At 47.7% G+C, this 14,722-nt stretch overlaps 1 protein-coding gene across 1 annotated transcript in view; it reads left to right on the top strand.

The window, feature by feature from the left end:
• Positions 1–2,170: 2,170 nt before the first annotated feature.
• Positions 2,171–14,722, top strand: part of IL13RA1 (interleukin 13 receptor subunit alpha 1) — a 55,429-nt gene continuing 42,877 nt past the window's right edge. Inside the window, exons 1-2 of the mRNA XM_059384894.1 lie at positions 2,171–2,469; positions 8,564–8,703. Of these exons, the coding sequence (XP_059240877.1) occupies positions 2,388–2,469; positions 8,564–8,703 (222 nt within the window). The 5' untranslated portion in view covers positions 2,171–2,387. The remainder of the gene's footprint in view (positions 2,470–8,563; positions 8,704–14,722) is intronic.

The raw sequence follows: 14,722 nt of genomic DNA, 5'->3' as shown, positions 1-14,722 counted from the left end.
GATGTTGAAAAAAACAGCATTCCCAAGCCTCCCCACTCCCTCCAAAAAAACCTTTTTTTTTTTTTTTTTTTTTTTTAAAAAACGTGGCTTGACGTTTAGGGTACAGGGAAGTGGAACTGTCTAGAACACTTGTACTCATGGTCAGCAGCCCAGTACTATTATGGTCATGCCACTGCCCTTTGTCTTTTGCCTCACCACACTCACAATTCTCAGGGCCTTTTCTGGAGGCTAATGACAAGTCGTGACCCTTGTTTTGCTAATCATTTGCTGCCATTACACTTCATTTCATTAGGCACTCGCTCAGTCTATGCCAGACAGTGCCTATGATGGCACTAAGCCAGTCCCCAGGGGCTCCTGTTCCAAGTGGAGACTTTATAAAAGGCCGATGACATAATCATTTTGGAAATGTTACTATAAACTTGTTGTATAATGTTTAGAGCAAATGTCAACAAGTGGATGTGTGTGGTGATGGTGACGGGGGGTGGGGGGTGGGGGGAAGGGGTCTTAGGTTAGAGACTGGCTGGCCTGTTTGCAGGGGGATTTAGAAATAAGAGTAATATCTCTCAGTTCTACCAACTTCCATAGTTTACAAAGTGTTTTCATAACCACAATGTTGTTCAGTAACACATGCAGACAAGGAGGGATTCTGAACCTTGAACGCAAGACTTATCTCGAGATTCCATGCAGGCAGGCCTGCCTCCTGGAAACCTCCTTTGCCCCTTCTGTCCCAGAAGGCGCCCCTTCTTTGTGCCCCATAGTTCCTTGCTTTTGTCCTTATAGGAGCCCCCCACACTGGTGACAGCTCTTTGCTGGCAGGGCCTGCTTTTAATTAGTGGCTCCCCCAGTTCCGGAAGGACAGCAAATACTTTTTGAACTTGAGGGCTATAATTCTCAGAGTGAGGCCTTTGCTTCCAATATGTTAAAGGAGACTAGGTGTGTTATCAGCATTTTGACTGCTGTATTTTTTGGCAACAGATTTCTGTATACATTGGCTTAATTCAACTGAAATACACCTACGTTATTGGGTCTCATCATGTATCCAGATGTGATCCTTTTTGGGGGGCTGGTGAGAGAGTAACACCCTTACCCAAAGATCTCCATGCCCTGGTCCCAGCCAACTGTGGATATGTGACTTTATATGGCAAAAGGGACTCCGTAAATGCGATTCAGTGAAGGATTTTGAGATGAGGATGATCTGGTAGGTCCAATCTAATCATGAAGGTTTTTATTAATGAAAAAATGCAACAGGAGGGTCTAAGTCAAGAGAAGCAACCTGAGCAGCGGCGTGGGCTGCCTGGAGAAACTAAACACTGCTTCTCTCTAAGAACCCCCAGAAAGAGCACAGCTCTGCTCACGCCTTGATTTTGGCCCGGTGAGACTTCTGACCTGCAGAACTCTAAAAAAAACCCGTCTCAAGTCACCACACATACAGTAATTGGTTACAGCAGCAAGAAGAAATAGGGGTTCCCTTTCTCCTCCATCCCCAGCCTCATTGACCTTCGTAGTCACCCACTTTCTGTGTTCAACGTGTATCCTTCTGACTCACCCTTCTGGCTCTAAACCCATGAAAAAGAAATACCTAGAAAGTTGGTTATGTGCTTTTCAGAATGCAAGTACTGGACATGGTATGGCACCGTCGTTCCCATTTAACATTTTGCTCCCCCCCACCACCCCCTTCTCAATATTATGTATTACCACTTTTCCAACACACCTTCCTGCCTTTCCGCCCAGCACGCCCCTGCTAAGTCCCCTCTTGGGTCTTGGGCCCGGGCCCACCCTGGGAGGTGGTGTTGGGATTAGGAAGGCTGGAGTCAGAGTTTTGCAAACAGCTGCTCAGAGACGGACGACTGGGAGCCGCGTCTCGGACTCCTTCCGGTCGGTGGCCCTGCCCCGGTGCCCGGGTTGGTGGGGGGAGGCGGATAGTTGGAGGCGGGGAAGCCCAGCCCACCCGCGACCCGGGCCCCGCAGGTCCGCGCGCACAGGCGGCGCCGGCCGGGGCTGGCGCGGGCGCGCGAAGGGCGGGACCGGCGGGCGCCTGGGCTGGGCCGCGACGTGCTCGAGGAAGTTCAGTCTGGCCAGAGCCGAGCCCGGGCTCCGGAGGGGTCGGCTCGGGTCGGCGGGGCGGCGGCGGCGGCGGCGGGGCGGTGGGGCGGCGGCGGCGGGGCCAGGTGTGACGCGGCGCGAGGCGCGGGAGGTGCGGGGGCCCGGGCGCCCCGCCCCCTCCGCTCGCGGCTCGGGTTACCTGCGGCGGGTGGGCGGAGCGGCCTTTCCGGTCTGCGCCGGCCCCCAGTCTCCCGGGCGGTGGAGCCGGGAAGTGGGAGAGGGAGCGAAGGAGGCGGAGACTGCCGAGCCTCGCAGCCCGGCCGGGCTCCGACGAGAGGGGCTGCATGGCGCGGCCGGCGCGGCTCTGCGGGCTGTGGGCGCTGCTACTCTGCGCCGGCGGCGACGGCGGGGGCGCCGCGCCCACCGGTGAGTGCGGCCGCGGGCCCGGGACGGCGACCGAGGGGGGCGGCTGGGGTCGCGGCCGAGAGGGGTCGGGGTGCTACGGCGAGGGAGGGCGCTGGGGGGCGGGGGGCGATCACCTCACGACGCTCAGTGCTCGGGGACCGCAGCCTGAGGCGCCCCGTTCGAGGGAGGGGGGCGGGAGCGACGGGGCATTTCCAGGTCGCGGGTGGCTGAGCGGGACGACGACTCGCCGCCTCACTTCCCTCGCGTCGTCGGGAAGAGCCGGGGAGTTCGGGGTCCAGGCGCGGGAGAGAAGCTTGCCCGCGGTGTCGGAGGGCGGCGGGCCGAGACCCGGCCGGTCACCCGGGTGGGGATGAGGGGGCCGGGAGGCGGCGGGGTCGACGACCGAGGTCCGGGCAAGCGGGGAATCGCCCCGGGGCTCCTTGCCTAGGACTCCGCCGGTCGAGTGCGGGGGTGGAGTTGAAAGGAGCTCCAGAAGACCCCCGTCCTCAGAGAATAAGGGACGTGAGGGTTACGGCTTCCTCTGGAGTTTGAGAAACCCGTTTGGAAACCCGGAGCAGCATCCGGGTGCACGCCTTGTTTCTTTAATGACCCTTATATTTGGAAATAATTGTCGGTTTACAGGAAAGTTGCCAGGGTACTCCCGCGGGTTCGTGTGTACCCCTCACCCTGTGCGGCAACTTTTCATTAATCAACCGGGCAGAGTTCTGCTGGGAAGAGTAGAATGACTTCCTCCCGGACAGCTCCCTGCTCCAGTGGCCTGGTCACGTTGGGTGACAATAGCAGCTCCAAATTAGAGAGCTTTTATTACCATATTGACACAAACACCCACAGTTTGCCCATTGCCTTTTCACCAGTGCGTGGTGCTTTGAAACCCAAGTTGAAATGCTGATTGGGCAATCTCGATGCCCTCTATTGATTCAGTCAACAAAACGAATGCAGTCCGCTCTGTGCCAGGTGGTGTTCTAGGGGCTGAGGATGGGGGGTGGTGGTGAGTGCCGCAGACAAAGCCCCTGCCTGTACGGCTTCTGCGTTATTGGCAGAGGCCTCCGGGGACGGGGGGAGGCGGGAAGTAAAATATCAGGTATGTCAGATGGCGCCAAGTACAATCGAGAAAAACGAAGCGGAGAAGGGGTTTGCCATTATAAATAGGGTGAAGCGGGAAGCCTTTACTGAAAGGTGGCATTTAGAGTGGAGGCCACAGGCAGGTTTGAGGTTTCCAGTTAATAATTATTCAAGCGTCTGCGTTGTTTAGCCTTGAGCCAGGCTCTGGGGGTTCGTGGAGAACCTTAGAGGGTACAGCCTAACCCTTGCTGCCCCCCCCACCTGCCTCCAGTTCAGGTGGGGGCGGGGATCGGAGTCTTATAACCATATGTGGAAGCTCAGTCCAGAGAAAGGAAGGGACTGGTTGAGGGTCACCCCACTCATTAAGGGTCCTGATTTTCACCGTCCTGCAGCAACACCTTCCCTCCTACAGACTCACACACACACACACACACACACACACACTTGAAACAACAGCTGGCCTTCTAGATCATCCCCTGCCACCCCCACTTAATCACATTTTGTCTCAGCGGTTCATTGCGAACTTGGTAACTTAGAATATAGAACCTCTTTTCCCATTAGAAATACTGAGAGACTTGCAAGGAGATATGGTGAAGGAAAAACAAAACAAAATGGGACTTAAGTTTTCATGCTCTGACATTTCCCAGCTGTGGAGCTCTGGGCTGATCATTTCCCTGTGCTCACGTGGCAGTTTTGTGATCCGTAAATTCCGAGGGCCCTTCCTAGCTCTAAGCTTCTCGGTGTTCATAAATATGATTCGGTTACTGGCTTTGTTTAGTGTCTTCAGGCTGCTGGGCCATGTGGTGCCATGAGTTAATAACCACAACTAGCATTTATATACTGTTTAAGATACTCTGTGCAGGGCAGTGTTCTGAGTTTTTCCATTTATGTTGTTTCATTTCATCTTTACACAAAACCTATGCTGTAGGCACTGCTGTGAGTCCCCACTTTGTACATGAGGTAGCTGAGGCATGGTGAGGTTCAGAGCCTTGCTCCAGGTCTCGTGGGGTATGTGGTGTGACTCCAGAGGTCACACTCTTTACCATGGTATTCAGTGCCTCCCTCTGTCGAAGGGAGGGGGGGGGGCCTTGGCTGGGAGAGGAGCTGAGCACATCCCAGAGCTGCAGGGCAGGACTGGTTGGGACCCCTGAACGGTTGTATAAGGTCATCAGTTATGAAGTGATTGATTGTGTATTGGAGACTCGCTTTATAATTGCCATGGCATGTGGTCCAAACCCTAAGCTCTGTAGGCATCCAGAAGAGGGAGAGCTGTGAGGGCTGGCAGTTGCGTGGAAGTGGTAAAAACTTGAGCTAGACCTTCAGGATGGGGGGAATCTGAGTGGGTGGGGGAGACTAGGAGGAGCCTGGACACAGGAGTGTGGGGGAGAGGGTCTTGCTCCCTCTGTGGGCAACGAGCAGCCCGACTAGGCAGGAGGGTGCGTTGGCAAAGTCAGTCCAGGCAGAAGAGTGTCGTTTGCCCATGAAGGCCCTAGCGGGGCACAGTGTGGGGGAAATGACAGCAGAGGAGAAGCAAGCATGGAGACTCACCCGGGTGACAGGAACCGCTGGAGTATAAAGCTACACGGGGCTCTGGGGTTGAAGATGTCCCCTAGACAGATGTGTTGTGAGTACCTCCTGTCCAGGGCTGTGATTTAACTGGTGTCAGCCTGCCTCACGGGGCCCAGCAGAGCACTCTGGTGTGGTTGGAATGATTAAGAGAGTCGTTACAAGAAGAAAGGGATAGACATTGATGACTGACTAGATGTAAGGGAAGGAGGTGGTGACTCATATATGACTGTGATTTCCTTAACTTTTCCGGGAATAGGCATGCCTCTGCCAGCTCCTGGGATGGAATAGGAGAGAGCAAAAACGAATCGCTAAGCAACACGCCTTATTAGAAAGAGCACGGTCTGTGTCCTAAGTAGAATGGGGTGCTGTGCTAGGTAACTGTACAGACTCACTCGAGGGCTGAAGTTGAGTCCGGGGGGGTGGGCATGGGGAGGGGTGACCCACTTGAGTCCCTCCCGCCTGCCCATTCCCCTTTCTGAAGGCAATGCTCAACCTTTAAGAAGTAGTTGAAATTCGATGTCTGACTTGTTCTGTCCCACAGACGGGTCCATTTCACAGACAACCAAAGCAACTGTTGAGAGCTGTTTTGTTTCTTCAAAAAGAAAGTAGATAGCTAACATTGACATAGCACTCACTCCGGCCCCGGCACTGTTTGGAGCATTTTATCTGTATTGACTCGTTTCATCCTCACGATGACCCTTTTCTGATGGGTTATTATTTTCATGCTTGTGTTGTACCTAAGGAAACTAGAGCAGAGGGAGGAGGTTAAGTAACTTGCCACCTACTATGTAGCAGAGCTGGGACAGGAACTCGGGCTGTCGGGCTCCAGGGTCCATGCTCTTAGTCCTGCACTGTACTGAGATTATATTATGTCTCACACATGAGGAACTGTCAGAGATCTTTAGAAGTACAGTCACCACTTATATATATACATATCTCAGTGTGTCATACATATATATACATGTATTCATATATATCTAAACTTTGGAGACTATATTTTAACTTTCCGGATGTGTGTGTCTGTGCGCGCGCTTGTGTGTGAGTGTATTTTAAAGTATAAGAAGTAGAAAAATCTCAAGGGAAATGGAAGGAACCATTAGGCAGAAAAAAAGATGGCAGTTAGCCATAAGTAGCCTAAAAATGCAAACCAATTAGAAGATTTAACTAAAAGACACTTCAGAACAGATGGAGAAAAATAAACCCACTGGAGAGATTAGGAATCATGCGGCCCATTGTTCTAGCAAAATACTGAAGTTAAAAAGTAGATTTTATAAGTAGCCTTGAAAATTGAAGTGTGATTTATGTGAACCGTAAATAGGTAGTATTTTTTTTAAATCAGGGCTTTAATTTTTGTGTGGGGATGGGAAGGTAGAGCATCAGCAAGTTTGCTGCACTCTGTTTCTGGAAAGTGCAGAATAAGGCTGATAAGGCTAAAGTAGATTATAGTCTTCAGGAGGAACAAAGTTTTTATTTTTCTATTGTTTATGTATTTATTTGTTTATTTTAAGATTTATTTGAGAGAGACAGAGAAAGGGAGGGGGTGGGAGGGAAGGGCAGAGAGAGAGGGAGAGAGAATCTCCAGCAGACTCCATGCTGAGCGGGGAGCCCATGACGGGGCTCTGTCTCACGACCCTGAAATCACGACCTGAGCTGAAACTGAGTCTGGCTCTCAGCCGACTGAGCCACACAGCTGCCCCGGCACAAAGGTTTTATTAAGGGCTCTGTAGTTAACGAATGATTTGTCTTCAAAAGTTTCATCCATGTGATGTTAGAAAGACCAGAATAGAGTAGCTGTACTCGCCAGTCATCGCTTCGAATCCTCGCATTAGCCCTGTTGCCCGAGCCATGGGGGCTTCCAGACAAGAGCTGGGTTCTGATGCAGCGCAGTAGGAATTTTCTGCTCCTCCCCATAGTTGGGCCTTTGGTCAGCCTTGTGGAAAAACTAATGGGGGAAGAGTCGGGAAAGAGGGAATGAGTATGGAGAGTCCAGGGCCTTTGCAGGCTACTATGAATACAACTGACCTTTGGGGAAATGCCAACTATGTAATGCCTCTGGGGCTCCTGTTTGGGGACAAAAGGCATTTTTTGTCCCGTTAAAGAGGAAGATAATGGTATAAGTAGTTACGGATTATGTGAGAGGCCCAGTGCCCTCCAGAGTAGTGGCACAGAGTATAAGATACAACTCTGTGGGTTGACATATTAAGACAACTGTGGCCCATAAGTAATTCCTAATGATTACATTTGCAACAATGGACTATTTGGAGGGATTGGTTTTTCTTTTTTAACTCATTTAATAAACTTCATTTTGGAATAATTTTTAATTTACAGAGAATTTGCCAAGATAGGACAGAGAGCCCCTGTATGGTCCTCATCCCGTTTCTGGGGGACGATTCTGGTATTTATGGTCACTGGGGCTGTCGACAAAGTTTGAAATGATGTTTCATTCCACCAACCCCTGCTCTGTGCCTTTCCCTGTTTTTGGCAAGCATTAAAACTCCTTTCACTGATGATAGAGCTGGTCCAAAATAATAGGGTCACTAAATATTTTGGTAGAGGCAGTGGTGGGTTTTCTCCAAATGAAACACATTTTTAAGACACTGGTTCAGTTTCTCCTCCTCTCTCTTCCCTCTTCAGATTAGTCAAAGCTACAGTCCCAGCTGTGTAGTGTCAGACCTCAGGGGAGCAACAAGAACTATTCAATCTTCCTCAGTACTTCTTCGGAAAAGTTATAACAACAGTTAGCCAGGTCATGTTAGCAAGCATGATGAAAGATGTGCTGCTTGAACTCGCCCGCGGAGCTGCGGAGATTGAAGTGGCTGTGTCGAGTGAGGTGTCGATCCCAGGCATAAGGAACCCCAAACTCCTGCAGGAGGGAAAGGGAAATTTAAGACCATACTCTTCCCTTTGTCCACACTCCAGCAGGTAGTTAAGAATGCGGCCTTGGGGGGGTGCCTGGGTGGCTCAGTTGTTGCACGTCTGCCTTCGGCTAGGGTCATGATCCCAGGGTCCTGGGATCAAACCCCGCAGTGGGCTCCCTGCTCATCGGGAAGCCTGCTTCTTCTTCTCCTACTTCCCCTACTTGTGTTCCCTCTCTCACTGTGTCTCCCTGTCAAATACAAAAAAAAAATCTTAAAAAAAAAATGTGGCCTTGGAGGCACTTTCTGGGTATGTATCCTGGCTCTGCCGTTTATGAGCTATGGGACATGGGGCAAGTGACTCAGTGTTCTTGTCCTCGGTCACGTCATCTTTAAGATGAGCTGATAGTTGTGACGAGTTGTGACGGTTGTGACGAGCCAGTGGATTAGTGGGGAGAGTACTTAGAACGGTGCCTGGCTCAATAAATTCTAGGCTGTTGTTAGTTTTATTCTTCTTGGCATCCAGGACTGGGAGGAATGGCTTTCATGGCCTACTGAAAACGCTGGCTGATGTTGATAAATTTATTTCTTGTGCTTGATTTGAGCAGAAACCCAGCCACCTGTGACGAATTTGAGTGTTTCTGTTGAAAACCTCTGCACGGTCATATGGACATGGGATCCTCCTGAAGGAGCCAGCCCAAATTGCACCTTACGGTATTTTAGTCACTTTGACAACAAGCAGGATAAGGTGAGTGTTCTAGAACGTATTGTACTGATGAGGTAAAGTGAACACTATGAACTGGAGCCAAGAATAAACGGAATTCTAATCTTACTTCAAAGTGGGAATTTTGTTTTGGGTCGTGTCCCAATTTTACCTGGGAAAATGACTATGAAAAGATTGTTGTTAAAAAAAAAAAAAGCTGAGCATTTGAACATTTGAAAATATTTGCTCATTATCTGATAATCAAATGCAATGAGATTACTTTGTTAGGAAATGCCAGATATCTTTTATCCACTAGGCACTCAACAAACAATTATGTGAAAATGTGTTCCCGTGTTCCTGCCTGTCGCCTTGTATGCAGACCATGTGTTCACTGTCTTGCTAACGACGTGCACACAGATATGCAAGAACCATGCGAACACGGAGTGAATGGCCACATGGCAAGTGAGAAAGTAAGACGTCCGGGGCAGATAGGGCTGACTAGGTTTCCCGATGCCCAACGAAAAATGAGGGGAACGTTCAGCCTTCCCACTTAGATGTGGACAGCTGGCGCAAGTGAATTTTTGTTAACAGGATTGGATCATTTCAGATTCTTTTTCTTTTTTTTTTTTGGTAGATTCTTGATGATAGTCTTATCCAACGGAATTTTCGCTCAGGCCTAATCAGCTTGCATCCCCTTCTCTTCGACAGTTTCTTCAAAGCATCAGATCATCTGTCCAAAACTGTTTTATATCTTTATGCCTTCTTTCAGTGAGGGGGGAGGTTAGGGACATTTGGGGTTGAATTTGTCCAGAATCATGAGGAGGCTGAATGAGAAGTTGATATTAGTGACAGGGCTTTGGCTCCGTGAATCAGGTTCATGCACCTCGGTGGCACGGAGAGTCAGAACTGGGTTCTAGTTGGTGGACCACTCAGCTGTCTGTTTGGCCTGGGCAAATTACCTAACCTCTCTGAGCCTCAGTTTCCTGCTGTGTAAAGTATGGCTGTACTCACTTCCCTGGCTTCCTGGGACATGACAAATAACATATGTGAAAGCTTAATAAATTGAGGATGGAAAAAGTTCTTCCTTTGGAGGGAAACTTGCTAATCTGCCATTCGTGCCCCTTTCCTGCTGAAGCGCTCATTATAGCTCAGGTGTTCACTGATGAAGAACTGAGGCTACTCAGAAGTATTTGCATTTTATTTATTTTTGTAAAGATTTATTTATTTATTTTATAGAGAGAGTGCAGTGGGGATGCTCACAGGGAGAGGGAGAGAGAATCCTCAAGCAGACTCCCCAGTGAGCATGGACAAACAGGGGCCTCAATCCCAGGACCCTAAGATCATGACCTGAGCCAAAATCAAGAGTCAGCTGTTTAACCAACCGAGCCACCCAGGTGCCCCAGAAGTATTTGCATTTTAAAGGAGGTTCTCTAAACCCAAATAGACTTTTTTCCAGAGAAGGCGTACAGATGGCCAACAGACATGTGAAAAGATGCTTAATATCACTCACCGTTGGGGAAATACAAATCAAAACCACAATTAGACAAATCACCTAGCAGTATCTACTAGGTCAGGATGGCTAGTATTAAAAAGACGAGAAATATCAGGGCATCTGGCTGGCTCAGTCAGTGGAGTATGCAAGTCTTGATCTCGGGGTTGTAAGTTTGAGCCCCACATTGGCTATAGAGATTATTTAATAACAAAATCTTAAGTGTTGGCAAGGATGTGGAGACAAGGGAACCCTCTTGCACTATTGTTGGGAATGTAAATTGGTATAGCCACTATGGAAAACAATAATGGAGGTTCCTTAAAAAATTAAAAATAGAACTGCCTTATGATCTAGCAATTCCACTTCTGGGTATATACCTGAAGAAAATGAAAACACTCATTCAAAAAGATACATGAAGCCCTATATTTATTGCAGCATCATTTACAATGGCCGATTTGTAATAGCTAAGGGTTAGAAGCAATGATCTAAGTGTCCATTGATAGATGAATGGATAAAGAAGTTGTGGTATATATATATATACATATATATATATGTATATATAGATATATAATTACTCAGCCTTAAAAAAGAATGAAATGTGACCACTTGTGACACCGTGGATGGAACCAGAGACAAATACCATATGATTGCACTCTTGTGGAGTCAAAAAAATAAACAAACAAAATCAAACAGAAACAGATTCATAGATATGGAGAACAAACTGATGGTTGCTGGGGATTGGGGGGGAATGGGTGAAGTACGTGAAGGGAATTAAGTCATATAGACTTTCAGTTTTAAAATAAATTTTAAGTCATGGAGATGAAAAGTGCAGCATAGGGAATATAGCCAATAATTTCGTAATAACTGTGTGGTGACAGATGGTAACTAGACTTACTGTGGGGATCACTGAATAAGGTATGTAAATGTGGAATCACTATGTTGTACACTGGAAATGACTATCACGTTATTGGTCAACTATACTTCAATTAAAAAAAAGCAAATGGGCGCCTGGGTGGCTCAGTGGGTTAAAGCCTCTGCTTTTGGCTCAGGTCATGATCTCAGGGTCCTGGGATCGAGTCCCGAGTTGGGCTGTCTGCTCAGCAGGGAGCCTGCTTCCCCCCTCTCTGCCTACTTGTGATCTCTCTCCCTCTCTCTGTCAAAGAAGTAAATAAGATCTTTTAAAAAAAATGAAAGCAAACAAACAAGAAAAAAGAGATGCTCTCAGTGCAGAAGACTGTAATACTTTCAGGAGTTGAGTTCCCCTTTTTAAACTGTTGGCTTCCTCTTATTCCTAAAGAGGGAGGGGCTGTAGGCATTTGGATTCTTGGTGGCAACTTTCCTAGTTCAGCCTTGAGAAATTCCAGGAAAGACCTTTAAGTGCTTCGCCTAAGTATCTCGTTGAAACTGAGGAGAGGTCACCTTTGTTTCCTAACAGGTCCATATTCACTAGCCAGCTGTACATACCTGAGGATCGATCGGGGAGACATGGTGGTGGTCTAGCCTAGAAATGGGGCTCATTCCGCAGAGTAGACACAGACATTTAGAGTTGAAAGTGACTTTAGGAGGCAATGGAATTAGACAGCATTGGGTTTGAACACTTGTCTCTTCCCCTTTCGGAGGTGTGTGACCTTGAGCAAGTCACTTAACCTCTCTGAGCCTTCATTTCCTTGTTTGTGAAATGCTGGGGTAGGACCTACGTTGTGTGAGTGGTGCATGTGTTCAAGGAGATGGTGTTCGTAATGCACCTGACACCACATCAACATTCAGTCACTGTCAGCTTTTAAAATTATTATTATTGTTAGGTTGAACCATATGACCTAATCACATGAAATTGTTGCTTCTTTAGGTCATATGGTTCAAACTAATATTACCTTCCGTTTTGCCGCTGAAGAGACCAGATGGAGACCACAAAGGGTGACCTCTGCCTAAGGCCTGCTCCTTTATATTCCAGCCATGTGACGGTGTTGATGGCTGCGGTAATGGCCATCGCTGCTGCCCTCCTGGTGAACATGGATTATCCCTTGTAAGCGGGGATGGGAGATTTCCTGGCCAGCCTTTTGAAGTTTATAACCCTGAGGCTGACAGTGAACGGCAGGAGTGATCTCCATCTCCCCTCTCCATCCTTCAGACAAAGCATTAGCATCGTCAGACAAAACTGGGGTGCATATGCCCTTTGAAGCATGTTGAAGGAGCAGCTTTGGCATAGTTTGTACATGTTGGGGGGCTTTGGTGACTGTCTAAAGATCGTAAGTTGCTAAGTGAGATAAACCCTTGAGGTTGTTTTTAGTCTTTAGACTGAAGGATCATTAACATAGGAGCTGGGGATTCACAGATGATTTTTCTGAGAATACAGGCTCAGTTTTAAGTGGCTGCCCTCCACCATTGTTTTAGCAGTATCTACTAGTTTCCCAATCTGGCAAGTAGAAGGAGGATCTGGCATCAAGTTTTGTTTTTGTTTTTGTTTTCTCAGCTTGGTGTTGTTAAAAGAATGTTGATTTATGTGCTTTGGCGTCAGATTAGATCTCTTTCATCACCCAGAGATAGCAAGTCTCACTAGGTGAATAAATTACAAAGCTGTTGTTCCATCCAGGCATCCAGAGGGGCAGAAGCTGAGGCCCACGCTCTTTTTCTACTGAGAAAGGAATCTGGAATTGGGAAAGGTGTGATCCAGCCAAATGCACATTGTTCCTGAGGGGAAGGTCCAGTTCAGGACACTGGCTTTGGTTTTTGATAAATTTTCAAATAAGCCCAGATTCCCCAAGGGGTGGAGCGGAATGTCGTCCTACAGCAGCTACCAGGGGAGTGAGTCACCGCCTACGAAAGTCACGAAAGTCACGTGGGAGCTATCCATGCAACTTCGTTGGGATCCGAGGGGAGGGATTTAGTTTCTTGTCTAATAGAGATGTGCTACCCTTGGTAATCATTGACAACTGGGGTTTCTAGTTTTTTCATGCCAACTTAATATTGTTTACCTTAAACTTTGAAAGAGTTTTTTGTTTTTTTAAAGATTTTTATTTATTTGAGAGAGAGAGAGAGAGTACAAGCAGGGGGAGTGGCAAAGGCAGAGGGAAAAGCAGGCTCCCCGCTGAGCAGGGAGCCCAATGTGGGGCTCCATCCCAGGACTCTGAGATCATGACCTGAGCCGAAGGCAGAGGCTTAACCAACTCAGCCACCCAGGCGCCCCTGAAAGAGATTTTTAAAAATTACTTTGTTTTTCTCCCTATGAACTCTTTCCTGAGTTGTTATTTATATGCCCTCAAGGACAAGGTTCAGATTAAGTACATAAGTATTTTTTAACTTAAAAAATTCAATTATAATAAAAATCTTTGCTTAATAAAATTCCTCAGCCTTCTCACTGGAACAATATCTAATATACTAAGAGAACTGGGGTTTTTCCCATGATGATTCTGATTTATGGCATTTAACCATACATGTTCCACCTGGTTTATTCAAAAGACAGACAGAAATTATCTTCCAAACAGGAATTATCGAGGATCCTTGAGTCAGGGTGGCTCCTTTTGAGGTATATAGGACTCAGGCTTGGTAAAATTGTGATCTTGGTGAAATATTGCACTTGGAACTTTCATGCCACCGTTACCGTGATCCTGGGGCTGTCCTTCGCTTTCACAGGCTGAGAACCCCCATTTCCCCAGCACACATTCATCTCTCAAGGGCCAATTCCTTAATTTGGCACAAGAACGATCACGGTGAAAAAACATTCTAGAAAGCTTTCTGTTGGCATAACTGGTGTGTTCCTTCCCTGTAGGCAGCAACTATGTAGAAAACCAGACGATAAGTAGGTTTCCTGTGAAGGAATCAGAAATTAGTTGTGAAAATGTACTTGGCTAAGAGTAGCTAGAGGTCTCACTGAAGGTAGGCATAGCTTTGCCGGGACAGAAGTATTCAGTGTCCATGGGGCCAAATCCTCCTCTTTTCTCCCTGCCAGAAGTTTGCTTACATACATACCCTTCTTTGTTTTTTCTTCAGGGCTGACCAGCTGGCTCCCTTTTCAGAGTGCGGTCTTGCTTGGGCCTACGAGCTATTCAGTTTCTCTAACTTGATTTTTGTGTGTATCTTTGTTATGATTGATTAGTTGTTGGTCTGCTAGCTGTCTGTCTGAGGGCACCCTTACTTCTTGGGTTTGGGGGTATGTCACAGCGGCCCTCATGCTGGCTGGCCGCAGGCGAGGGAAATGGCTGAGTAGCTCCTTAGGGGGCAGATAGAAGTAAATTTGACAAATTTTCCACTTCAAGGCCATCAGCACGTATCTAAAAGGAAATGCTGTCTCCAACTTGAGTCAGAAACCATTGCAAAACAGGAAGCTCCTTGGAGCTCTGATTAAAAGCAGCTTCATTCTTAATTATTCCAACTCTTTTCAGATTGGGAGATGTTAATTTCCTTAACAGCCCTCTAATCTCATTATTCTGAATCGTAATGCCCAGATTTGTGACTTATATCTGTATGCTCTCTAAAAGTCCGCTTTCTGTAGCTCCACAAGCGCATCTACTTTACAGAGTAAGGGAGTGGTGTGCTCAGTGCGTGTAGCATCTCTTGAAATCTCTATGCTTGTGCGAG

This window comes from Mustela nigripes, chromosome X (assembly GCF_022355385.1).
Source record: "Mustela nigripes isolate SB6536 chromosome X, MUSNIG.SB6536, whole genome shotgun sequence".
Taxonomy (NCBI): domain Eukaryota; kingdom Metazoa; phylum Chordata; class Mammalia; order Carnivora; family Mustelidae; genus Mustela; species Mustela nigripes.
Note: the sequence above shows the minus strand (reverse complement) of the source record. Positions and strands in the feature narration are given on the sequence as shown.